The sequence below is a fragment of the Syngnathoides biaculeatus genome, chromosome 23, assembly GCF_019802595.1.
Source record: "Syngnathoides biaculeatus isolate LvHL_M chromosome 23, ASM1980259v1, whole genome shotgun sequence".
Lineage (NCBI taxonomy): Eukaryota > Metazoa > Chordata > Actinopteri > Syngnathiformes > Syngnathidae > Syngnathoides > Syngnathoides biaculeatus.
Window position 1 is genome coordinate 17704140 of NC_084662.1, and position 27386 is coordinate 17731525.

The 27386-nt window shown below is 41.2% G+C and overlaps 2 protein-coding genes across 5 annotated transcripts in view; one reads left to right on the plus strand and one right to left on the minus strand.

The window, feature by feature from the left end:
- On the plus strand, positions 1-25226 carry esr2a (estrogen receptor 2a). Of its 4 annotated transcripts, none has more exons than XM_061812472.1 (9): positions 1-161; positions 6749-7547; positions 10633-10793; positions 10971-11087; positions 12242-12544; positions 13655-13793; positions 15446-15579; positions 20796-20979; positions 22978-25226. In XM_061812472.1, the coding sequence occupies exons 2-9, from the start codon at positions 7153-7155 to the stop codon at positions 23204-23206; spliced, it is 1662 nt and encodes a 553-aa protein (XP_061668456.1). In that variant the 5' UTR covers positions 1-161; positions 6749-7152; the 3' UTR covers positions 23207-25226. The 4 variants fall into 4 exon arrangements, with proteins under 4 accessions (XP_061668456.1, XP_061668457.1, XP_061668458.1 ...); XM_061812473.1 differs by lacking the exon at positions 1-161 and adding an exon at positions 208-351; XM_061812474.1 differs by lacking the exon at positions 1-161 and adding an exon at positions 364-508.
- Positions 25227-25372: 146 nt separating this feature from the next.
- Positions 25373-27386, minus strand: part of LOC133496649 (nesprin-2) — a 73039-nt gene continuing 71025 nt past the window's right edge. The window contains exon 70 of the mRNA XM_061812465.1: positions 25373-27073. Coding sequence (XP_061668449.1) covers positions 26866-27073 — 208 coding nt within the window. The 3' untranslated portion in view covers positions 25373-26865. The remainder of the gene's footprint in view (positions 27074-27386) is intronic.

The following is a 27386-nucleotide window of genomic DNA, read 5'->3' on the forward strand; positions in this document are numbered from 1 at the left end:
TTGACCAGGATCCAGTTGCCCCTCCTGGTTGGGAGCCGGACTCACCAGTTGCGCGTGTTGAACGCAACCTTTGGGCGAAATCCGTCCACTGGTGACTTCATCCCACACTCGAGTGACATATCGTGGCCAGCTTCTTGGGGCTGCCACATCTGGCAACGGAGGTGAGCGTTATTGTTTGATTATTTGATTATACAAATTTTTTTTTCCCTGCCTGCTCGAGAAGTAGGTTCGGTGAAAGTTCGGATGTACAGCCGCTGCATGTCAAACATTTTATGCTCACGCAACAAGTGGAAGAGCCGTGGCCGCGTGCCTGCTTAATCCGATGACACTTGAACGCCACTGAATTGGCCGGTGAGTTAAATGGCGAATATTCCTGCAAGAGGTCACTAGTAGCGTGGGCACTATCTCTTTCGGGCTTCGTGGTAGGGACTAGTTTCCAGGTGCTTTCTCGGGTTCGTCTAAATCAAACTGAACTCCAAGCGGATTCGGGAGGAGTGTGTGGCCATCGGTATGAATTTCAACAAGCCTCATGAGAACATTTCAACAAGCACTTATCGCTGTGTAAACAGCAGTCTGCTATCACTCAAGCGCGCAGAGGAGATAATTATACTTTTTTCCCCCCCTTCTTCTCCCCTCCCAGTTGGAACTGTATGCTGCTTCATCGATCCTTTTGTTTTTGTTTTTGTTGTGTTTTTTTTTTGGAGGGGGGGGGGGTTGCAAAATGTATGGCTCAGTGAAAGTGTTCAGGGGTGAACTTGCTGCTCTCTCCTTATTTACTGCATGTTTTTTATTTTATTTTATTTTATTTTTTTAAATACAGCTTTTATTCTTGCACAGGAAACGTGTGCAATGCATTTGCAAAAGCAACTTTCAGTGCGCAGCAGTCTTATAAATGATTACCAACCTTTCGAGCACGGGTCGTGTGCTCGAGTACAACCAATCATTGATGCCGTGAATGTAGTTTTATCGCAACTATCTCTCATAATCAGACACCAAAGTAATATGTTGTCGATCGCTTGCAATAAAGCATCATCGCATCCTGGGAACGTTTAAAATTCAGAGATCGAGTACGCCCACTTGGCAAGTTTTTGTTTGTTTGCTGAGCACACACAGTGTATTCATTAGCTTAGCTTTGTAACTTTTGACCAGGTTTTTGTTGTTCATAAACATATTTACTTATGCCGATTGAACACAGCGGATTTAAAGCGCTTTTTTAAAATTTTATTAAGAACTGAATTATGGTAATGAAATCTACAGTAAAATAAAGCATTGAAATCCTACATTCATTTTTTTCCCCCTAAGTTTTGAAAATATCTCCGAACCATGAAGTAACTTTGATGAAGAAAAAAATATTTTTCCGTCATTTTTAATAGCAAATTGGTGAAGTCACGCTCGACTTGACTTTCCGTCTCAATGGTGCAGTAGTTTTCTTGATTAAAATTCCCACTATTGACTCCTACTGGCTGGCACCCCTTAACCGAGGAAGGGTGCAGCTTCTTGGTGTGCAGCCGTTTCATATCGGCGATATTAAGGAGGCGGTGGGGAGGTTTTATTTGGGGAGGGAGGGATGGCTGGATGGGAAACGGCGTCGGCCTTGAGCGCTTGTGTTCAAAGCGTGGACTTGTCTGTAATGGCTGGGAAAAAAAGATGTCATTTATAGTTCGCCTTTATTTGGCTCTGACCTTTTTGTGCGACTGGTAAATGGTTGCAAATGTAACGTTCAAGATCGATTTATCATATTGTAATGAAAAAAACCTCGTCTGAACCTCATTTTAGTGCCTAGTTAACACTTTGCGTGGTGAACATTAGTCGATTAAACTTGCCATGTGATGCATTAGATGTACAAAATATCTCTCGGTTCTTTTTTTTATTTTTACGACTTTCACATTTATTGAAAGTTGGATGAGAAATGGGGAGAGCCTATACCCCCCTCCCTCTCGCACAGACACATGATGTATTTATTACAAGAGGGGAGGCACCTTTCATGTCAAGGTCAAAGCTTCCAATGGGGAAGGGGGGGCGGGGGACGCAGCTGCGTTTACCCCCAAATGGCACTTTAAAGAAGCCGGCCCTCGCCATGTTCCTTTGGGGTTCTTCTTCTCCTCGTGTGACTCATCTTGATTTAGTAGTCACTTTGTTGGATGCGCTCGCAAGTTTATTGGAATCTTAACGGATAAAGACGGTGTCGTTTTTCTGTTGTGAGGTTTGTGCGTATCGTATACTTTAGTCAGTCCAAGTCAAAAACCCCTGGAATTCATTTCATTGCTTCAGCGATGGTTCACTTTCATTGGTCCAACTAGTGCGCTGTCATTTAACTTCAACCCTCGTGTACATCTCTAAAAGTCTCAAATTTTCTGGTCTTTCTTCACTTTAGATGTCTGGCTAACAGCACCGATCGATGACTGTCGTGGCATCTGATCATTTCAAGGGCGCATTTGAATGATCACGCGACAAAGCTTTTTCTTTTCACTTTTGAAATATTTTGGATGTAGACGATATCATCAAAACAACAGTCAACGAGTCCAGACCCCAAAATTGTCCTGTGAACAGTCGGGGATCATTTCAGAGTTTGACGTTAGTCCATAATGCGGCTCTTCTTGGTCCTTGTGGCAGAGAAGTAAAAATAAAAAGAAAGAAGTGTTATGAACACAAAGTGCACAATAGTGTTCCAGATTTGTGTACTGGCAGTGATTTTTGCACGCCTACACGCACAAATCACTGTTCTCCGTTTTTACACGCAAATCTCAGATTACACCTGTGCAAAAATAACCAGCGTTGTTTTCAAATGTTTCAATTTTTAGGCACTAACATGTAAAGAAAAAACAAAAACAAAAATCTCTCGTTTGCCAGTGATTCAAAAAATTTCATCAACTTTGTGGTTTCCCAAAATGAGCTGCTAAAGATGGACAGGAACTTGTATGGCAACTCCACTTTTAAAAACAAACCCAATTTTTTATTCTATTTGCTTTGTGGAGGAAAAATGTAGAGATACACATTTTGAAGACAAAATAATAGCAATACAAGAATAATGGTAGTAGTCTTGGAAAGTGTTGAGTCCCCCTTCGAACAACTCGTTGCGAGACCATTTGAAAACGGTCCCAAAAATTTGTTCTGGCTGTATCTTGGAGTATAAATTATGCTACAGGGTTAGGATCTCAGAGACAATCATTCACAATCTGCAAGTTTGTACCGTCGTCCTTCTTTTGCATTTTGTGGGCTCACTGTTGTTTCGAGCAGATGATTCAATAGGAGTCAGTGAAAAATCAATGGTTATAAGATTACTACGTGAGCATGTGGAGGACTCTGCTGTGTGCCTGCTTGTAAACTTTGTTGGACTGCACACGTACTTTTACTTTCACGTGAGCCGTATGAGAGATCACTGTTTACATGTGTACAGTACACACATTGACAACCCGGGGAAACAACTTCGCACCATTTCAGAAATGGAATTGACAACACAGATATGTAAAAAATCAAAACCTAGACAACTTTCATACAATAAGAAGTACAATGGCAACTTAATGACTGTTGGCAGAATTCTCTCTCTCTGCATTCTCCATTATTTCATATTTGAAAAGATATATTATCCATCCATTTTCTAGCCGCTTATCCTCACGAGAGATGGAGGAGTGCTGGAGCCAGTAACAGCTATCATCGGGCAGGAGGGAGGGTACACACTGAACTGTTTGCCAGCCAATCGGAGGGCACAAAGAGACAGACAACAGTCACACTCACAATCACACCTAGGGGCAATTTAGAGTGTCCAATTAATTTGGGATGTGGGAGGAAACCAGTGTGCCCAGAGAAAACCGACGCAGGCACGGGGAGAACACGCAAACTCCACAGAGGAGGTGCTGGCATTTGAACCCCGGGCCTCAGAACTGTGAGGCCAACGACCTAAGCAGTTCTTCCACCGTGCCTCCACAAGACTGATCTTATTCAATACATTTTGATTCAACAGTGAAGTTTAGGATGGTGAAAAATTATTGACGCCACAGTCAATCAATTGTGTTCCATTAAAAATAGTCAGTGCTAATATCTCCATCCATGTACTGTATTGAGAAAATTCAACATTGTATCACCCATCAGAATCTGAAACAGAAAATGTTGTGTTATGAATCAATTTTTGAAAGCTATTTTAAAAAATTGTCAGCAATTTTTTCCCAAAGCCTATTTAGGGCCATAATATTTTCCCAAGTGCATTTAGGAAAATGCCTATTCTCTCATGAAGTGTGTCATTTCGACACATTCATGCCAGATTTGCGCTGCAGGTGGCGCAACCCTCAAATGTTTGGGTTCCCTCTCCAATCGGGCACTGTTTGTATTGTCACACCCTCACTTACTTTCCACTTTTATGCCTTAGTAAGTCAAGCACCCCTGGTAGGTGAAACATCCCATTGTGCTTGATTGAAGACAATTACAATATATGACACACATACTAATAATATTGTAAGGGAGTCTTGGAGAAAGCTATCAAATGTATTCAAGCGGCCACTGTAAGGAAGTTTCCTTTCTTTCATTTTGACTTCAGTCTTATGCAGTTTATGCCAACATTGGCATAAACTTACCAGACCAATCACGCCCTGACCAGTGCTTATGATTTTAATAATGTAGAATGGGGATCTCCAATCCTGACTGAACCGCAAAATATTCTTACTTCGTTGGGATATTTATTGGTAGCAGTTTTTCTGGTGCAGCTCATCTGTATACGTGCGACACGCAATCACTTTGTGGGTGGCCAAGGTGGCATTGCCATCGGAAATTTTTCACGGTGGTCCACTTTAGTTGGCGTGCACCATGGTTTGGGGTAGGGTTGTCTGGTACTTTCAGCCTTTCATTTCTGAAATGATTGATTCCACCCCCAAAACCTTCAGGACTTGTGCAAGAACGAATCATACTGCTATCAAAGTTGATGAGGAACAGAAAGGTCAAAGGTAGAAAAGAACAGGTACATAAGGTCCTCCTCAACGCTGTTCTGTCTTGGGGATTATTGTTCAACATTCAAACAAAAACAACTTGAAAACTCGAGTGAGGCAAAATGTTTCCCCCCATTGTTATCTTTAGTTATTGGAACTTCGAATGGGTGTTCCTTACTACTAATCCGCGATCACTTTGCAGGGTCATTGTGATCTGGCAACGTTCTCTAGTTTAATTCCATCGTCAATGTATAATAGATTTGAACATTTCGGCAAATTTAGACGCCAACTGAGTGTGAAGTTGGAACAGATGGATCACTCCCTAGTACATTGTTAACTTTCACGCGTGTAAGAAACGAGCCGACAATAAATGAATGTGATGCCAAAAAGGAGCGAAGAATGTTCTCCAACTGGGAGTGAAGACGAGACCGCTGCCACCCAGGAATGATTAACTCTGCCGGGTATGCTGTATCAGATGTTGTAAAAGCAAACGAACGTGTCCTTTACTTTGCTGGGATCGTGTGTGTGTTGCGTATTGATCTAACAGGTGCCCGTTTAAAGTACATTATTAATCATATTTCCTGTTCTCGCTGACGATCGCGAAATAACACGTGCACATGCTGCTGGTAAAATATGCAAATTAGAGCAGGAAAATGGAAGCTTTTCAGTGAAGAAATAGTGCAGAGGGTGAGGTCACTGTTTTTTTTTACCTTTAACAACAGTATCTTTGCCAGGTTTGCCTGGAGTTAAGAACTGGATTTGTCTGATTTGAAGGGGTTTTGAATATAAAAGTGACAGGTGAAGTTTACAAATCATAACATTAAGAGTAACACTCGAGTCATGTAAGGTCAAAAGCTGCTTCTTTGTCTTTTTGTCTGAGATTGTACAGGAAAAGCTGGGCCAGCACAGCATACTAGTAGCAGCTCTGCCTCATAGTTCTGAGGTTTTGGGTCTGAATCTTGGCTCCGTTTGTGTTTTCTTTGGGTATTTGGCTACCTCCCACATTCCAAAAGCCTCCGACTTTAAATTGAGCTCACTGATTGTGTAGTGGATGGATGGAAGACTTTCAAGTTTTCAGCCGAAAGACTCCTGCCCACAGTCATCTGGAATCGGCTTCAGCTCACCCGCAATCCTCATCATGACAGGTGCGATAGAAAATTAATGAATGGGAGAAAATACTAAATTGCTTTTCTTTTGAAGACAGTATTCCCTCCTCACAAAGTGGCGGAGAAAAAAAGGTGTTGGTTTGTATGTCAAGTCTGTTTGGAAAAACAGCCGATTTCCCCAAAAATGTTGTAAACGAGGTTAAGGAGGATCCCATTAAATTTAGTCCGGAGAGCATATCGTTTTTCATTGAGAAAACCCAATGTGTTGGGTGTATTTATTGGAAATTGGAATGGTGGTTTATTGTATAATGCACTGTAAAGAAACAAAAGTGGTTATGCCAAAGAATCTATTTTTTTTTCTACTTTCCAGTTTCCACTTACATCGAGCTAAGAGTAGGATTTAAAAGGAGAAGGTCAATGTGCAAAGGAACATTCGCAGTTAAACAAATAAGGTGCAGTTTGTTATGTCCTCTTGCAGTGGTAAGACATTGGGAAATGTGCAGTTTATATTTGACAGCATGTTTACACGATGTAAAGCAACGCGAAAATTGTGCATATATTGTTTCCAGTCCATGAGGGTGCCGAGAGAACAATCATTCACGTGGTTAAAATTTGTTAGCTTGTCTGTTGGGACACATCTGAAAGGTCAACTTTGCTGTGACATCATCGTGTTCAGCCACAACACGGTCACGGCTTTTTGAACAAGTTCATTTGTTTGCCTTGCAGGGATGTCCCGTCTGCCTCGGTGACTTCAAAGGCTCATGGCTGCCCGAGGGACTGAACATTGTCCTGTCCTTGGTTTACATCGCCTACATCTTCTCATAATTCGGGGATATTTTGGAATATCAACCCAAGATTGTCTACCTCTCCATTGATGTAGATGCAGGATGCGTCCTAAATCTGGACGTTCACAGTGAGTGTATTTTAGACAGAGACAGTCACAGGACAATAAGAGCTCTTTTTTATTTATTTATTTTTTTTTAAACTGTAAACTGTCAGTCGATTCAGTGGTAACCAATCAAGAGCATTTGCACTTGTGGGGTGGAGAAGCAGTCCTGTATCCCAGACGGTGTTATCCTACATGGATAATGTAGGAATTCCAGCCATAGAGAGACATCCTTGTAGCTGCGATGGCCACAGACAAGGGTCTGCCCCTCCTTCAGCTCCAGGAGGTAGACTCCAGTCGAGTGGGCTGTCGTGTCCTCTCCCCCATTCTCAACACTTCCTCCCCGGGTCTGTCCCTCGAACCCAGCCAGCCCATCTGTATCCCCTCCCCTTACACCGACGTCAGCCATGACTTTACCACCATCCCTTTCTACAGTCCAACTATTTTCTACGCCGGGGCAGGACTTTCAGACTGCTCGCCGGTGCACCAGTCCCTTAGACCCTCCTTATTTTGGCCCAACCACGGCCACATGGGTCCGCCCGGACCACTGCACCCGTCCCAGGTACGCCCACAGCAGAGCCAGCCAGTCCAGAGTCCATGGGTGGAACTGTCACCAGGGGATAGTGAGTTGACTGCAAGGTAGGACACTACATCACTTGTTGTCTGCTGCAGTTTATCTCACAACACATACACACATGTATACTGTATCCATCCTGCCTTCTACTCAACTTTTTGGAGCACAGTTAAAAAAAACAGACAAAGTTGAAGCAAAGTTCCCTGCATAAAATGATAATAGAATGACGACTACAAACAACAAAATAGTAACACAATTAAAAGCAATAAAACATTAAAACAAGAGCAGTTTGGTACTGAATTGAAAACCAAGGAATACAAATGGGTTTAGAGAGAGTTTTTAAAAATGGATGGTGAGGGGGCTTCTCTGATATGCAGGGAGGTCATTCCAAACTGTGGGGACCAGCAACAGAAAAAAGCTCTAGCCCCTCTGCGCTTCCTCTTAGACCTCAGTACCTCCAGAGGCCACTGGTCAGCTGACCTGAGGCACCGGGCAGAAGCGTAGGGATTGAGAAGCTCACAGAGGTAAGGTGGGGTGATGCCATTTAGAGAATATATATAAAAAAAAAAAATACAAATCAATAAATAAACTAAAATGAACTGTAAGTGTATAGGGACCCAGTGTAGGGAGGCCAGAATAAAAACAATGTGAGAGTTCCAACTCAGAGGGAGGAGAAATTTTGAAGATGTTTGAGAGAGGACTTGCTGACAAAGTAAAGTACATTAGTCCAGCTGAGATGTGATGACGGTATGGATTTCCGTTTCAAAATGCTGCTTTGCAATAAAAGGCTCAAGTAACGATGGGTAAATGACGTCTCGTCAAGCGCGTGGCACACTTGCCCAATTGTGTCGAGAGAGTGTATTGTTGTGTTGTTTGTCCTTGCGTGGTGACATTTGGTGGACTTAAGAAATAATTGCAAGCTGGAGAGTTGAGTGCATTCAATCATTTTATTTAAATTAATTTTGCGTTTGCTTAATGAGTTCGACGCATACACCGTAACCGTTGCCAACTGCCGAAGGTAAAAAAATTAAATAAATAAATAAAGCTGGGGTTAAAAGGGCTAATTTGTCGATGCCATACTTTGCTAATTGAAAATCGCTATGCTATTTAAAATCCAAATTTCAGACTTTTGGCTTCACATAGTGTGGCAAGGGGGCCAAGTTAATGACAGTGGGCACTGGGGTCGGGTAATCACAAGGGCTACCGGGACAAAATACCATTGCTAGTTTTGTTTTCATTAAAATTTAAAAAGCTCAGGGCCGCCCAGCCTTTAATGTCTTCAATACACGATAAAACAGAATTTTAAGGAGAAAGCATGTACAGTAAATTTGAATGTCATCAGCATAGTAATGAATGAACCCAGGGGCAGAAAATACAAGGAGAAAAGCAGGGGCCCTTAAATTGAACCCTGTGGAATCCCAGAATACACAGAAACAACAGAGAAAACAGAGCAGGACTCAGAACTACCAAGGCGCAAATAAGATATAAACCCAGCCAGAGCATTACCATTAATGCCTACAAAGTGCGTAAAATCGAGCCATGAAGACATTTTGAGCCATAGTATCAAGTTAGCTCCAATAGGACAACACACACACAGTCCCCAAAGTCATTTATTTGGAGGACATCATTAATAACTGTTAATAAAGCAGATTTTGTGCTATGCAGCATTTTAAAACCCAGATTAGAAGACATCATGGTCAATTTTTTCCTGGATTTTAGGAATGAAAGGTCTTCAAAGACCTACGATTGACTAGCACACTACGATTTTGGCAATGTGTCTTCAGGAGTCGTTGCGCCTCAGCACGCTTAACACCAGAAGCCAGGCTCTTGTTAATAGTGGCCAGAACTGATTGGCCTATATCCAGATTAAAAGTCTGCAAAAAAAGTGAGGAGTGAAAGATTCATAAAGAGAACCTGGTGGCTTAATCTTGTCAAAGACACTGAATCAAATGAATCAAACATGAAATTGGGTCAAATGTACTCTTTGAAATGACAGCTCAGTACAGGAATGTATTGCACATTTCAGAGGGTGACTGTGCGAACAGGCCGAGGGGGATTAAGAACAGTCAATGTCTTAAAATAACACACAAGTTATGACAATTAGACTAAATAAGTTTTGACAGGAGGTTTCTTTTGGCCTCTTTTCCAGTGGACTGCTAGTTGTGTTAACAGCCTTTTAGAATTTAGCTGGAAACGTGCAGCTACCACCTGCTTTTGGCTTTGCGGCACTTCTGTCCTGCTGTGCGAGTTCCCTCGCTGACATAGAACACATAAAACAGCGGTTTTGTTTTGGACTACAGTTTTTCATTGAGCCAAAGAGTCCACGATAGTTCAGCAAGACGGAATGAAAGGAGGAGCTTCTAGTGGAATTGTGCCTCTCACTGTGTGTTACTGGCGAGATGGACGGTTTGTTTTAAATAAATAAGCCGTCACAACATCATGTTGTGTGGCACACGTGATGACCTCTCACAGCACGGTTACATGCACCGGAGGGGTCATAGTTCAAATCAGTACCTGTTTCCTGTCACGTGTCTACAAGTTATCATTTTCAGCCAGTCATTGTTAAGATTATTTCATTTCTGAGTAGGATCCCTACTGAGGTTGAACTAAAAATGATTGTTCATTATCACTTATCTTCTGGTAATATTTCAACCTTTTGATGGGGTCAAAAGTAAACAGGGTTCTGTTCATCTCCCGACTTCTCACAATTTCTCATTTTTAATCTTTAAAAAAAGTGCACCATATCAAAAAGGAAAAAAAAAAGCCCCATGAATTCATTTTCATGATCAGCTCTTTACTTCATCGCTTCAAGTTTATTGCAACAATATCACACCATGAAGAATATTGATTTTTAAACAGCGATCTGATGATCTAAGATGCTGGGGTCCAAAGTCAAATCATTGCGTGTTTATGGTCTCCTCTCTACAATTTGTTTTATATTATTCTGTTGCCTCTGACAAGGACCTTATTGATTTTTTTTAATGCTGTCCCATCCAAGATTATCCACGCCTGAAGTGAGCTGCAGGACGGTCAAAAGTCAAATCAGTCGATATTGTCTTCTTACTAGTTTCCAACTTCAGCCAAATGAGCAAACACAGTCATGTCTAGTGTAGACTGCTATAAATCTTTATTGACACACGTGTTTGTCAGCAAGCACAGGCGTTCCCAGGAGAGCGAAGAAGTTGTGGTGTCATCCGGCGGAAAAGCAGACCTCCACTTCTGTGCCGTTTGCCAGGACTACGCCTCTGGCTACCATTATGGCGTCTGGTCTTGCGAAGGGTGTAAGGCTTTCTTCAAGAGGAGCATTCAAGGTGAGGCAAGCAAACATTTGTCAGAAAGTGTCACCCAAGGGGTTTTGGGAATATGCCGTGGGATTTTAATCTTGCACAGTGTAAATATATGCATATTATGATGGGATTGCGTTGCTTGGACTTTACCCTTGCCTATCTTTATCTTGATTTTCATCTGTCCTGTCATCTTTGATTCAGGCCACAATGACTACATCTGCCCGGCAACCAATCAGTGCACCATAGACAAGAATCGCCGTAAGAGCTGTCAGGCGTGCCGTCTTCGCAAGTGCTATGAAGCTGGCATGACCAAATGTGGTGAGCCAAGGTTCCAAACGGCAATAATAACAATCGTGAAATTGCTTGCACAGCGTCACGAGAACACATCCTCAGATACAGCTGTGCTGTTTTTGAAATTGATTATTGGTTTATATTTTGCATATTTATGGACTCGAAATGTTTTCCATACAAATGTGTACACTGAAACCTTGGGGATACGATCCAGACCCACAGGCAAGAAGTGAAAATATGTAGATAAATTATCCATCCGTCCATTCATTTTCCAAGCTGCTAATCCTCACAAGTGTTGCGGGAGCGCTGGAGCCTATCCCAGGTAACTTAAGGCGAAAGGGGGACTACACCCTGAACTGGTCGCCAGTCAGTTGCAGGGCAGATAGATAAATTAAAAATTTTTTAATATAACGTTATATATTTTTAAAAAATCCTCCCAAATGCTTTTAACACATTTACATGAAGAGTACTGCAGACAATACACAATGTAAATTTAAACACCAAAATATTAAACTTAACAATTGAGAAGGAAACTAAGCGCAAACTTTTTTTTTTTTCCCAAGAACATGCCAATTGTGGTCACATACAAAATATTCATGTAAAAGTAAACAAAAGACAGAGATAGATAGATAGATAGATAGATAAATAAAAGGCATGTAGGTCCTTCTAAACTTTTTCAACAACAGCTATTTCAACCTACACTAACCAGTAACGCATACAATAAGTCACCCCCATATTTTCTTTGTACTCTGTGAGAACAACAAATATTAAATAGCATAGAGTGTGTGACACTGACGGGCATCCGCTTCTTGATGGTATTCATGCCACATCTCTTCCATGCTGCGGCACAGCGTTGGTCTGCTCTGAATGAGCACAACTCTAAATTATGACTGATACAAAATCTATTTTAAAAGAATCTGTGTCACAGTAGGAGCGTGAACTTGAGACCGCAATATAGCGGTGGTTAACTGTACTGTAATTTTGACTTTGCTACCGTGCTCACATAGGTTAGTCATTGATTATGGCGCATTCCGACAGATTTAAACTATGCCCCTTCTATAGCAACGGAATGGTATCTTAAACTGAAGACTCACTCTCCATATTGTGCAATGCCCTGTGTTTTTTTTTTTGTTTGTTTTTTAAATTTATTTTTCCCCATCGTCTTTCGTTTGCTGACTCAGGCATGCGTAAAGAGCGTGGAAGCTACAGGAACCAGCAGAGGAGGCGAGTGAGCGGATTTTCCTCACATAGCAAGACTCACGGCGCGAAGGCGTTAACTGAACCGGCCTCGGTTTCCGAGCTCCAGCCGCCCGCGCTGACCCCAGAGCAGCTGATAAAGCGAATAATGGAGGCGGAACCGCCCGAGATTTACCTGATGAAGGATATGAGGAGACCGTTCACCGAAGCTAACGTCATGATGTCTCTGACCAACCTCGCTGATAAAGAGCTGGTTCACATGATCAGCTGGGCTAAAAAGATCCCAGGTAGGTGTGTTTGGATCTGTCAGTAACCCCCCAAAAAAGTGGAGTGGAGCCTCGATAAAATGGACCAAGGCTGGCAGAGAATGGCACTGACATACCTATTTCCAAGTTACGCATATATGATATGACCAAATCCAAATCCAAAAAACATCCCTCCCGTGCTTACATAGTGGCCATGGTAAATCTGGGGCATTGACGGGATAGCCAAGTCATGATGGTTATAGCTACTGTCTATTGTGTCATACAGCACACCGGAGAGAGAGCGGGAGAGCAGTGAGGAGGCGTATTAATTTTGAGGAGTACAAAACACAAGTCTCTGGAGTCACGAACATGCTATTTTGGGTAGCGTAAAAACCTTTTTTATAGGCTATTAGCCTTTGGCAACCGATTTTGAACTAGGAAGCACACTAATTCCTCGCGGCTCACGACACCGACTTGCCTATGATGAGTGCTGCATGTCAACAATGTCACCATGACCAAGAACACCGGCGTGGTAAGTTTGGATAAAATTTGAAAGTTCCAAACAGTTCTAAGATTTTCTAAACATTTATTTACAATGCCTTTTTACTGTACTGGGCATATTGGGCTAAAACTTACAAAACAATAATTTTGTTCTGTACAATAATATGAGTGCATATGGGCTCCGTTTAAAAAAAAAAAAAAAAAAAAAAAGTGTATTCAATATTACAGAAAATTGGCTGTATGGGGCAACAGCCCACCTCTATTTGTCCATTCTATCGTGGTTCCACCATATTTTCGATGGTCACTTTTGAGCACCCAGATCCATCTCTTGGACCAGTCGTCCAAAAACCAAAAACCTTTTAACCAACGAGGGAGACAGGGCACCTCCTCCCCAACCACATCGGTGATTAACTTTGGATTGGGGCAGTCAGAAACTGTCTGTCGAAGTGCAATTCCAATAAATATCTGGCACAATTCAATACTAATAACCATAGAGGAAGTACTGTGTATCAAACTTCCCTGTTGCCCATCGAAACTGCTCAGGAATAAAACCGCATAAAGATCCACCATATTACATAACCAAGCAGCTATAAGATGTTTGACATTGTCAGTTCTCAGCATTACCCGACTGCTCCACTGTAACCTCTTCAGGTTTTGTGGAGCTCAGTCTTCTGGACCAGGTGCACCTGTTGGAGTGCTGCTGGCTAGAGGTGCTAATGATAGGACTGATGTGGAGGTCGGTCAACCACCCAGGGAAACTCATCTTCTCACCTGACCTCAGTCTCAGCAGGTTTTTTTTCATTATTATTATTATTATGATATGAACACATGCCATATTATACGTTGTCATTTTTCAAGGGATTCATTAAAAGAACAAAAAATTTGCTTCATTCAGGTTGCAACCGTTATCAATGAAAAGGTTTTGCCGATATAGTGAACTGATATGAGAGGCTGAGATTGGCTTCAATTCATCCCACAAGCAATAACATTTATACATCAGACATTATATAAATAGTATTGTTGTTTACAGGTAAAAACAGGAACGTCCCCATTTAAAAACACCATGTTGCGATATTATAGACCATTATTTGATGGGATTCATTTTCCTTTGTATCTATATTAGTACATTTTAGGTCAAAATGAATCAAGAAAATCCTAATTCCTTGCAGCAAGCAGCATAACATGTACCGTCACGACTTTTCCACCATATTACTACATCATCTCCTGCCACTGGCTTTCACACTTCCACACGAGTACATGACACCAGCATAATGTCTCTCGGCTGGATTTACACTCCAAAGTCCCAGTTCTATTTAATGTCTATAGTTTTTTTTTTTTTTTTACCATCTATTTTATTTTCCATCTAAAAAAGTGGCTCATATCCAATATGGGGTTGTTTACACAATCATTCCCCTCGGATTGCTTTCCAAATTGCACAAAAGTACAGTGTTCCTTCGCTATATGTCGTTTCACCAACCGTGACCGTGGTAACAGTGTAGATTGTTTTGTGGAACGACTATATTTATCACGGAAATATCCTGATTTGGAGTAATATTTTTTAACTTACTATATTGCCCTCATATGTGGGAAAGGAGGAGAGAGTGAAAACAAATTATAAATGTGGTTGTTAGTCACATTCAAAGAATCCCCAGAGCAATTTCTGTTTGTTTTGAATGTACAGTGGACTGCCGCTTGTCGCGGGGATAAGGAAAATATACCCCAAATTTGCTGATAATTGCTCATTGTAATTTTCATTGAAACAAAATAAGTAAGTAAGTTTCTTTCGGCTTGTCCCGTTAGGGGTCGCCACAGCGTAGCATCTCAGATGAACGCTCATTTTTGTTTGGCACAGTTTTTACGCCGGATGCCCTTCTTGACGCAACCCCTCTTGGGGAATAGAGGCCTAAGTGAGATACGAACTCATGACCACTGGTTTACCAAACCAATGCTCTAGCCACTGAGCGATGGGGCCTCTTTTCATTGAAACAAAATTTTATATATAATATTTTAATGAAGATTCTTCAACAAGTGGGGATAAAGTGGCATTAAGTGTTTCATAGCCTCCCCCCACCCAAAAAAAGAAGAAAAAAGAAAATAGTGGCAAGAAATAGGAACCTTTTGGACGAAAAAAGGAAAATAAGAAAGTTTTTTTTTTTAATTTGAAAATAGATGAATCAGTGCCACGGGTATACAGGACTCCACTGTACACATGCGTGTGCTTGTCTTATTAGATCTCTTTCCTTGAGTATATTCAGTATTTGCTCAGTCACAAAAATCACTAACCAATATTTTGGAGCCTTTTTGAAAAACAAGCTCACAGTTTAGTTGCAGGAAAACCTCAACGCTGGACTTGCTGTTTATTCACTCTACTCTTCTCCTTTTCCGTTGTTCCTTTTGTACCCGCGTGGAGAGGAAATACTAATGGTCGCATTTGTGTGGCAGGGAAGAGGGCAGCTGCGTCCAGGGCTTCGTGGAGATCTTTGACATGCTCGTAGCCGCCACATCCCGGGTGCGAGAACTCAAGCTGCAGAGGGAGGAGTATGTCTGCCTCAAGGCCATGATCCTCCTTAACTCCAGTGAGTCAATACACAGACAGACAAACACACACACACACACACACTGCTTCTCCATGTGTGTCCAGCCGTGCCCTTGCTGAATGTTTTTGTGGCTCCAACAGGACGCACAAATGCGTGTGTTCGTGTCTGGAGCAATCAGGCGGTACCTGCTATGGCGGGGGTGGGGTGGGGAAACGGGTTATAGCATTGCTGCCGAGCCGTCTGCCTTTGAGCTGGGCCCCGCGACTAAAGCTGAACGGGGTTTCGTGTTTTTGGGCCATCTTCTCCGGCGCAGCTTTCATCATGTCTCATCATTTGTATAATAGCCGTGAGTCAGAAAATGAATTCGCATCGCTGGAGCTCCGCGGAGCACATGTACCACTATGCCCGAAAAACATGATTTAATAAATATACCTGGGCCAATTTTAATGGATCATCGCGTTGCCCCTTTGACAGAGCTCTTGGAGAATCAGCCTGGCAGACAATGTAGGTCTTCTTAGAGCAGATGCAAAAAAAAAAAAAAAGTTTAGAGATTGCTTTTAAAATGTTCACACTGAGGACAGATGAGCTAGTGAGATAAAAAGAAACCCTGTTAGGAAGAAGAAAGGAGTGAAGATCATTGCAGGGACCACCGAGAGCTTCTTACATTGGGTGTGTTCATACTTATGGTGGTTGTTGATGGCGTGTTAAAGCCTTGCTTGAGATTTGAGTTTCATTCGGTTCATTACCATATTTGCATCTAAAAATCGGGGTTTCCTATTGAAATGAATGGAAATCCCTGCCTTCCCTCAAAATTTTCAGTGAATTAAAAAAAAAAGATAAAAATAATAGCACTCCATAGCCATCCATCCATCTTATTAGCTGCTTATCCTCATGAGGGTCACGGGAGTGCCAGAACCTATCTCAGCTGTTATCATGCACGAGGCGGAGTACACCCTGAACCGGTTGCCAGCCAATCGCAGGGCACATAGAGACAAACAACCGATCGCACTCACAATCACACTTAGAGGAAATTTAGAGTCTGCAATTAATGTTGCATGTTTTTGGAGATGTGGGAGGAAACCGAAGTACCCGGAGAAAGTCCACGCAGGCACAGGGAAAACATGCAAACTCCACACAATGTATGAATCTCAATAATCATTAATACGTTTTTCCATACTATTATTAACCCCTAACGTACACTTTCTTTACACTTTAGCTCACATTTATTGATAACGTAACCAAGTACGGTTACTGCGAGACGTACACCGTCAGCAAACGGTGTCTCGGCTTGTCCACTGGCATATAGAACCGCTTTACATGATCAGGATTTTTGGTCAGAGAGTTAAAAAAAAACAAAAAACGATAAATTTAGAACATCTTTTGACAGAAATCCTGCAAGTTCGCTTCCAACACTTAGTGCTAGCTCTAGCTTGCGAGGCTACAAAACCTTTCTTTTGCCAACTTGAGAACGGTACCATATTAAAAGTACATGAAAATACCTCAAGCAAGCTTTAAAGGTCTAATCCAGAGGAAATGTATTTTATTTGTCTATCATACATATGTAGCTAAAATGTCATAAAAAATATTTTTAAAATTCTTAACACAACAGACCTAACCTAACCCTCAAGATTTTGTTCGAAATGTCACTTAGATTCGGCAAGTTCCGTAACTTCCCGAAATGTGACGTCACGTCACGACAACATTTACCCAGAGAGTGAAAAAGGTAGCAAAGATGGAAGTGTGTCGTATACAGATGTTCTGCGTCAAACGCTGACGGAGTCCAGTTATGGTTATGGACCAGGTATGTGAAGACAGACAAGTGGGCGCATTGGACTTACAAATCAAAGTGGACAGTAATATGTTCCAAGCATTTCACGGAGAGGACTGCTTTGAAAACCCGGTACAGCGTTCACTTGGCTTCGGTGGCAAGCACATACGTGTTCAATTGTTTAGTATTGACAAGTATCTACGTCGTTTTAAATGTAAATACAATACCGATACAGATATACGTCAGCTAACATCCATATCCATGTGATGTTTAAGGGGTGACAAAATTTGGACACTGTATAAAGTTAGTGTACTGTTGACGCTGAGGTCTTCCTGAAATTCGACTATGGCAGTGTGTGCTCTCAAGTGTTAGCTGCATTATTTCAAATACGGGCTAAATGGATGTAAATAACACGAAGAATGTCCTATAAACGGGATCTTTAAAAGTAGAACGATACTGAAGGTTTTGATTTTTTTTTAATTTTTTTGTTACGCCGACTCAGTCGCTAGTTCAACAATAACAAAAGACTCACTGTTGTGTGCAAGCAGCATCAGACATTTAAACGTGTTTGAATTTGATTATTTCGTCAACAAGGTGTACGTAGATTTCTTGGTGCTTAGGGTGCGAAGTTCCACGTCAACTTCGTCATGTCTCGCCGAATCCTGTCCTTGTGTTGCATTCGTCAACTTAGGTTCGAACAAATATGGTTCAATTACACCTTCATGGGATGTTTTTGGAACATGGGAGGAATAAGAAAATTCTTCCTCTTCAGTTTTTATCTCTTCCACAGAGCAATTCATAAAACCTTCTTCATCACTGCTGTCTATCTTCTCAAGATCCCACTCGCAGGGCGTTTGATTGTCTGTGTAAGAAGCCATTTTTGTACTGGGGTTGTTTTGGCGTGACGTGACGTCACACGGTAGCAACTTCAACCGAGCCTCGGTTTGAAACAGACATCGGAGGCATTCGGATTGCAAAGAAAATTTGAACTTTGGCACTAATTTATTTCATTTCTGTTGTGTTGAGAATTTTAAAAATATTTTTTTATGAAAAATTAGCGATGTTTGTTTGATATATAAATAATATATAGGTCCTCTGGATTAGACCTTTAAACCAACATCCTCCCCCAAGCACCGCTGACCACCAACAGGTTTTTCCTGATTTTGTCCTTATAATACAGTCGGCGTGATCCGTCCATTATTGTTTTCATTGGCTTAGTAGTGAGTTTATCCGGTTGCTTTTGATATGTCAACATTCTCAACATTGACAATTACAACACAGCATTTTTGCTTAAATCAGTCTGTTTTTAGGGGAAGCCCTTGTCTTCTGGGAGGGAGTGCTTATTCCACCCAAGGCTGCATCTTGCAATCCTGCTGACGCGTGCGCCCGCCGGTATTTACCCATCTCCTAATCTGGGTTGATAGCCTGGGCTGGCTTTTGTCACTGCGCATCCTGCGAGTCTGCGTCCAGACTGCTGCTTGCCAGCTAACTACCGATTATCAGACGCTAACACTGTTAGCTCAGGCCAATCTATGCGTCCTACAAAACTCACCGCTGGGCTGTTTAGCGCTTGCCTTGGACATGATAGAAGGGACATGAGTGCGTTATAACGCCCTTTGTGTGATAGTTTCATTGACATTTACCTGAAAGTGGCCCAGCCTCACGTTATGGGTGAAGAAACTGTGGTGGTTATGATGTGAATTAGCCCATTTTGTCAGAGTGGGGGCAAAGGTACAGAAAAGCTTGCGAACAGACAAATCTTCAGCCATAGGCAAACAAAAGATTTATGTGGTTGTTTTATTTTACTTGATGCGTTGGGAGGCACACCGGTGACCCAACTATTTGTATGCAAACAATAAAAAGTCAATTTTCTATCATTTGAAATCCAGCTCTAGAAAGGCAGATGTTTATAGAAGTTCTGAATGATAAAGAGATTTCAGTGAAGACTTTTTATGGAAAACAATATATCAAATGTCACATTTTATTAGATTCGTGGTTTCAACATCTTATTTTACAGGCCCAGAGAAGTCATTAAACGGGCCGTTTTCACTTTGCACTTACTGTTTAATGTGTTGCAGTGCTGCTAGTTTGCAGTATTTGAAGAAAAAAAATAATAAACCCAGTTCCCGTCAGTTTGTGAATGATCATAAAAATGATTTGATAAGAACATTCTTGATAAAAAAAGCACTCTTCAACTTGACTTGAATATTTGGAGCAGAGAACTGTAAAAAGCTGATCACTGGCTGGAAGACTCTATGATGGTTTTAGCTGCTGAAAGAACAGAAGTGTTCCCTCGGGACTTGATGGAGACCAAAAACAGATGCAGGGAAAAAAAAAAAAAAAAAAAAACAACAACTCCATGTGCACATCAAAACAAAGTGTGATTTAAACCTGCTGAGAAACAACTTTTAACCTTCATTCTTCAGGTTCACGTCAGGTGAAAAGAAATGTACTATTTTATCCAGCGTCGAATAGCATCTCAAACTTTGTAGTTCTTGAGCCACATGAGGTCTAATTTGATGTCAAAGGGGCTTCAGTTTGTCATGTAAATTGTGTGCAAAAATAACTGATCACAGCGATTGTATTTTAAGGCACAAAGCTTTAAATTACAGGTATTGGGCACAGAAAAATGTACTTTAAAATTGAGTCAACCTTTGAAGATGACCACCACAACGTCTTTTGTATTTTTTCCCCTTTTAAATGCATCCTGCAGGCTGGATTGTGCCCGCAAACTGATCGCTTTTGGCCCAGGTGCCATATGTTTGACACCCCTGATCTAAACCATGCAGACAGGTTAGGATTTTTATCTTGTCAAAGTCTGTGACTTTTTCACAGTGAGAATCTTATTTATTTTTAATGATAACCGAGACGAGACGACCAGTCTGTCTGAGCTAAATGTTATCAGTGCAAGTTGCTGTCAGAGGGCTCGCTCAGTCGTATGTTTCAGCGTACATTTTTTTTTGCCTCTTTTTCACAGCATTAATCATGTTCATTTTGAATGATATTAGGTCAAAGGTCAAATTAGGACCAGCTCTTCTACATGGCTTTTATTTTCTCGCTCTTTTAGAGCGATAACCCTCATACTTGCTAATGATCGAAAAGACAAAACCAAGATAATGGCTTTCTTTTCAGTGTTCTGTTACATCTGTCATCTGTTCTTTTTTTTTTGTTTGGAGCAACCTTTTTTTTTTTTTTTTTTTTTTTTTTTTTTTTTAACGCAACCAGCACAAGATGCCTGTGGGTGTTGCTGTTAAATTCCCTATCAGTGCTTGTTACTTATCAGCATCTTAGTGATCAAGGTCAAATTGTCCATATCCGTTTTCAATGCTCGATATTTAACAAGCTTTCCTCGCATCTTATCTGTGATGTTGTCGTGGGAGTCTACACGGTCACCTCTTATGCTCCCTCCAGGAATGATCTTGCAAATGGAGAAAGCATCGATTCGAAAAGATCATTCCCTCTCACATGCCGTTTTTTGTTTTCCCAGACATGTGCCTCGCCTCACCTGAGGGCAGCGATGATCTGCAGAGTCGCTCCAAGCTGCTGCGGCTTCTTGACGCGGTGACCGACGCCCTCGTGTGGGCCATCGCCAAAACCGGCCTCACGTTCCGCCAGCAGTACACCCGCCTGGCGCACCTGCTCATGCTGCTCTCACATATCCGCCATGTCAGGTGAGGGTTAACGCACCTGAGATGTCATAGTCGCTATACTATAATACAGTGTACCCCAGGTTATCACTGGAAGTATTCCCTGATGCCTTTTCTAATCCTCTTAATGTCAAGAAATGTGAGACAGTCGAATAACATCACGTGTCTGTACTCAGTACTTGCTATTGTGAAAATATTCTGATACTACGGCACCGATGCCACTTCACTAACCTGACATACAATGAAGAAAATGAGTATTTGAACACCCTGCTATATTGCAAGTTCTCCCACTTAGAAATCATGGAGGGGTCTGAAATGTTCATCGTAGGTGCATGTTCACTGTGAGAGCGATAATCTAATAAGAAAAATCCAAAAATCACAATGTAGGATTTTTTTTGAATGATTTATTTGTGTGATACAGCTGCAAATAAGTATTTGAACACCTGTCTATCAGCTAGAATTGTGACCCTCAAATACCTCTTAGTCCACCTTTTGAAAGTCCACCTCCACTCCATGTATTATCCTGAATCTGATGCGCCTGTGTGAGGTCGTTAGCTGCATAAAGTCACCTGTCCACCCCATACAATCAGTAAGACTCAAACTTGTAACCTGGCCAAGACCAAAGAGCTGTCCAAAGACACCAGAGGCAAAATTGTACAACTCCACACGGCTGGAAAGGGCTACGGAGAAATTGCCAAGCAGCTCGGTGAAAAAAGGTCCACTGTTGGAGCAATCATTAGAAAATGGAAGAAGCTAAACATGACGGTCAACCTCAATCGGAGTGGAGCCCCATGCAAGATATCAGCTCGTGGGGTCTCAATGATTCTTAGAAAGGTGAGGAATCAGCCCAGGACTACACGACAGGAATTGGTCAACGACCTGAAAAGAGCCGGGACCACCGTTTCCAAGGTGACTGTTGGTAATAGACTAAGACGTGATTGCTTGAAATCATGCATGGCACGGAAGGTTGCCCTGCTTAAACCAGCACATGTCAAGGCCCGTCTTAAGTTTGCCAATGACCATTTGGATGATACAGAGGAGTCATGGGAGAAAGTTTTGTTGTCAGATGAGACCAAAATGGAAAATTTGGTCATAATTCCAGTAACCGTGTTTGGAGGAAGATGAATGATGAGTTCCACCCCATGAACGCCGTCCGTCCCTAATGTGAAGCACGGGGGTGGTAGCATCATGCTTTGGGGGTGTTTTTCCTGCACATGGGACAGGACGACTACACTGTATTAAGGAGAGGATGACCACGGCCATGTATTGTGAGATTTTGGGGAACAACCTCTTTCCCTCAGTCAGAGCATAGCACTGAAGATGGGTCATGGGTGGGTCTTTCAACATGACAATGACGCGTAGCACACAGCCAGGAAAACCAAGGAGTGGCTCCTTAAGAAGCATATCAAGGTTCTGGTGTGGCCTAGCCAGTCTCCAAACCTAAACCCAATAGAAAATGTTTGGAGAGAGGTGAAACCTGTCTAATCTAGGGTTTATCTGTGTGGAGAAGTCGGCCAAAATCCCTCCTGCAGTGCGTGCAAACCTGGTGAACAACTATATGAAACGTTTGACTTCTCTAATTGCAAACAAAGGCTACTGTACCAAATATTAACATTGGTTTTCTCAGGTGTTCAAGTACTTATTTGTAGCTGTACCACACAAATAAATCATTAAAAAAAATCATGCAGTCTGATTTCTGGATTTTTCTTTTTAGATTATATCTCTCACAGTGGACATGCACCTACTATGAAAATTTCAGACCCCTCCATGAGTTCCAAGTGGGAGGACTCCAATATTGCAGGCCGTTCAAATGCTTATATTCTTCACTGTACGATCCTGGCGAGTATAGTGAGAGAAGTATCAGCCATGTGAAGATAACATTGAACCAGACTGAAAATTATAGCCTGTAAAATGAATCTGCTCGCCTGGTGCTAGAATAATCCCTGATTAAAAACAAATAAAAATTGCAGGTCGGCGCTGTAGATAATATAAATAATTTGCGTTTTACCTCTTCATGTGCAGCAACAAGGGCATGGACCATCTCCACTGCATGAAAATGAAGAACATGGTGCCTTTGTACGACCTGCTGCTGGAGATGTTGGATGCCCACATCATGCACAGTTCCCGGCTGCCCGCCAGGGGTCCGCAACAGGAGGGCTCAGAGCAGAAGGAGGTTCCCGCCAAGCAGGAGGGGTCCGCCGGCACCTCCTCCAACAGCTGCACTACCGACAATGAAGGTGACGTCCAGTAGTCGTCCGGTCACCTATTGGCTTTCAAACGCATTCACTTGCAACAATTTGTATCACTTTGCCTAAACGTTAAGACAAAAAAAAAAAAAAAAAAGACTGTGATGAGTTTTTTTTTGTTTTTTTTGATTCAGTCTTTTGAATGTAGAAGCTCATGATTTTCTTTGCACACAGGTTTCACATCATCAAAAACATGCAGTACTGTATTTATTGCCTTACCACATCAAGGCCCAAAAGTACCACTCATTCTTACTTGATGCCCACATGTTCTATTGTGAAAAGATAATCTAATTTAAATAATGACATCCAGACATTAGCGTGCCGGACAAAAAAAATAGTGACAAAAACAACATACTGTTTACTCAACCCAACATTTGGGTCCCAATTTGATCCATGCTGGTGCCATCTGGAAGATCTTTTTATTCTGTGCATGTTGTTAAATTAGCCTGGTTATTGAGCTTTCCTGTTGCGGTGAAAACAACCCCCTTATATTAAAAACTTCAACTGGAGATAGTGCCTTAAATCTTATTTAGATAAATGGAATAAAAGGGCAATGAATAAACCCAGTATTAGCCTTAACTAAAACTTTAGACAAGCTTACTAAGTAGACGAAAAGTGCCTTAAACCTGTAGGATTTGGCCAAACGGCCAGCAGAGGGCGACCTCATTAATTGAAGTAGGAATTAATGGGTACAAATTACTACTCATTAGTAGACATTTTCCTGGTTTAAACACAGATTTCATTAATTGTGGTGATTGTGAATAAACCAAAAAAATCTAAGAAACCGAGCCATACTGTATTTTTACAGTCATTTGCAAAGATGCCAAGCGGGAGTTCGCCATTCAGCGTCTACAATCAGATGCTCAGTTGTGTATGGTAGCAGAACGCGCGTATGCCCCTTCGGCCGTCGCGTTCCAGTTTTTATTAGGTGACTAAAAGAATAAATAAAAAAAAGGAAGTATTTCAAAGTATTTTCCATTAAAACTTTTATCTTGACAGTACTTTCCCCAAATAAATGCTTTAAAAAAAAATAATAATTAAAAAAAAGGGAGGACAGGTGGGATGGGGGTGGCAGGGGGAGACAAACAATTTGGAGGAACTTGCTTTTTTTCACTGAACCGGGACCATTATATATCAGTGAGATCAGAGCAGTATTTCCCAACTTTTAATGAGCCAAGGCACATATTTTTACATTTGGAAAAACCTCACGGTACCCCATGAAACAAAAATGTCACAGTACGTACAAATTTAAAGGTGACGTACTCTCATGAAGCAATGGCAACAGGTTTATCGTAACGTCCACCCATGTCACAGAAGAACATGTAATTCTTCTGCCTGTCACAATATGTCACTGCCATTGTGAGATGGAATAAAAATGTCGTAAATAAATCATCACTTTCATATTTTTGTGTGGCACGTCTGCATTCAAGTGCGATTTACATCTCCTCGTGGCACCTAACGTTTCTCTGCAGAATCTTGTTCAATTGTGGCTTTTCATGTTTGTGACCATTATTGTACTTCAGACAATGTTGCACTTACCTGTTTGAATTTTAAATTGAGGGGAAAAAAAAATATTTTTGTATCTTCTTGTGGCTACGCTGTCGTACGCATTGTTAAAAAAATATTGAAATGTTAACTGAATGTTTTGTGAAAGGAAAAAAAAAAAAAAAAAATCAAGCTTGCAAATATGTACCAGTTGGGCCTGTCTGCTTTGTGCAATTTTAACATGAAATATCACTGCTTCATATCTGGCGGTCACTTATTTGACCGCCATGTGTAAACAAGCAACATTCAAAGTGAAAAAAACTGCTGGGCAATGTTTTAATCGTGAATCATCTCCCAAATGCTTTTTTTTTTTTTTTTTTTTGTACAGTGCTCCTGGAAGTACCAGGGACAGTTGTTCTTTTCATGATGATTGGCTTATTTGTCATAAAATAAGCTAAAGGTTACACAGATACTTGTCATGCTTAATCATGTTTATAGTACACTTATACAATAAATGATTGTGTCATTGGCAAAACATGATTAGCTTGTATGCCTCCAATTTTGTTTTATTTTAACAGAGCGTCTTCAGAAAAATGCAAATCCACAATAATCGAGACCTCAGACCAACTCAACACCTTATTATAGTTTTGCCTTTATCCATCCATCTATCCATCCATCCATTTTCTCAGCCGCTTATCCTCGTGAGGGTAGTTTTGCCTTTACAAAGATGAAAATCTAGCAAGGAGATATTACTCTGGACCCACGCATACTTCTAGTTCGCAACTCGTAGATTCACCAGAATTTGGGCTAATGCTACAGTATTTGTAAATTTTTTTAATTTTGTTTTTATTGTATTATTATTATTTTTTTTTTTTACCAAGCCCTGGTTTCGGTGGGCAATTCCTTTTGGTTGTATATTCATTTTTTTTTTTTGGGGGGGTGTTATAAAAAAATATATATTATTTTAAATTCAATGTAATTATTTTGAACAATTATTTGCAGATTCTTGGGGGTCCAGTATGGTTGATTTTGGTTGGGATTTGCAATTTGTTGTTTTAACATCTCATACGTACATAACGTTTTCCCAATGCGGTATATTGTATTTCAAGTACCGCAAATTGTACTTTGCAATACAAGCTACAATCACAATAATGAACAAATACTGTAATGAAATTAATCAATCTTTGGCAATGACTAAAAAGTAAAGCGCTTTAATGTACCAAAATTCTAGACATACCAGTGATTATTAGAAATGCAAGACCAAACTACATCAGGAGTGCCTATAAATTATTATATTATTTCTGTACATTAAAAAAATTGCAAAATCTAGAAATCTGTTTTTTTTTGAGAAGCGATAAGACAATTAAATGTTTACTATTTTAAAAAATACAATTAGAAACTGGTGAACAATTTTTTTCCACATCAATGAAGTTGCTGACTATATAATATACGGACAAAAGTATTGAAACCTCTACATCTTAAATCCATCCATTTTCCAAGCTTCTTATCCTCACAAGGGTCGTGTGAGGGTGCTGGAGCCAACCCAAGCTGTCATTGGGCAGGACACCCTGAACTGGTTGCCAGCCAATCGCAGGGCACATAGAAACAAACAACCAATCATGATCACAATCACACTTTGGGGCAGTTTGGAGTGTCCAATTAATGTTGCATGTTTTGGGGTGCCTGGAGGAAACCTACGCAAGCAAGGGGAGAACATGCAAACTCTATTCAGGTGGGGGCGGGATTTGAACCCCGGTCCTAAGATCTGTGAGGCAAACGCTTTAACCAGTTTCTTCCCATCTCAAATATGATTGAAAAATAATTTAAATGAATATTTTTTTCCTAGTTGTCAAGCTGTCGTGGATCACTTGCTTGACTTCTGTGCAGTCAGCTCAGTACCAAAAATTTACATTTTTCCTCAGTTTCTGCACATGCCAGATGCCACAATCCATTTGCCCTTGTGTATGAGGAGGTGCTTCATTCACATCTTTGTAGAATAAATACAGAAAAATAATATTTGTAGGCTTTGGAATTTTTGTTGTTGTAAATGTATGACTTCATCACTCTGATGTCATTTAAAGTACGGGTGTCAGTGTTTGAAAAAGATGGATTAAGTTAGTTCACTCTAGAACGTGGCAATAGTCTTACACTCCCCCGCCCCACTCCCAGCCCACCTTCATCAGGTGGGTGGGGGTCCATTTGTGTAATGTAACATGGGATGAAAAGATCGGGCAAAGTTGTTGGCAAGAGTGCAGCTGGAGTCTCTCTCTGAGTGGGGGAGCAAACATGGCAGCAGTAGCAGGAACAGCAGAAGGAGGTGAAACGGGACAGCAGCTCGCAGGACCCGACAGAAGAAGGACCGGCGAGGGGACGGATCGCTCTTCTCTCTGGGTGGCACACACACAAACGCTTATATATATAAGCTTCAGATCAGGAATATGGAAATATACTAAAACAACATGGGATCATGTAAAACAAAAAACAAACAAACAAAAAAAACATTTATGTGGACATTCTCTTGAATATTTCTGTCTTCTCAGTTCAGTGTGCCATAGAAATTTGGGTGTAAAAGTCAATTCAATACGAAATTCCATATCTCTGTTTAAAAATTGTCACAAAAATTGAAAGCGTCTACAATATAACACTTTGGGCTCTATTTTGCTTAAATCCGGCGCAGAGGCTAAGTGAAGCAGCGCCAGT

Coding starts and splice junctions, on each gene's coding strand:
- esr2a (XM_061812472.1), top strand. CDS start 7,153: ATGGCCACAGACAAGGGTCTGCCCCTCCTTCAGCTCCAGGAGGTAGAC. Junction 11,088..12,241: donor AGCTGGCATGACCAAATGTG/GTGAGCCAAGGT, acceptor TTGCTGACTCAG/GCATGCGTAAAGAGCGTGGA. Junction 13,794..15,445: donor CCTGACCTCAGTCTCAGCAG/GTTTTTTTTCAT, acceptor TTTGTGTGGCAG/GGAAGAGGGCAGCTGCGTCC.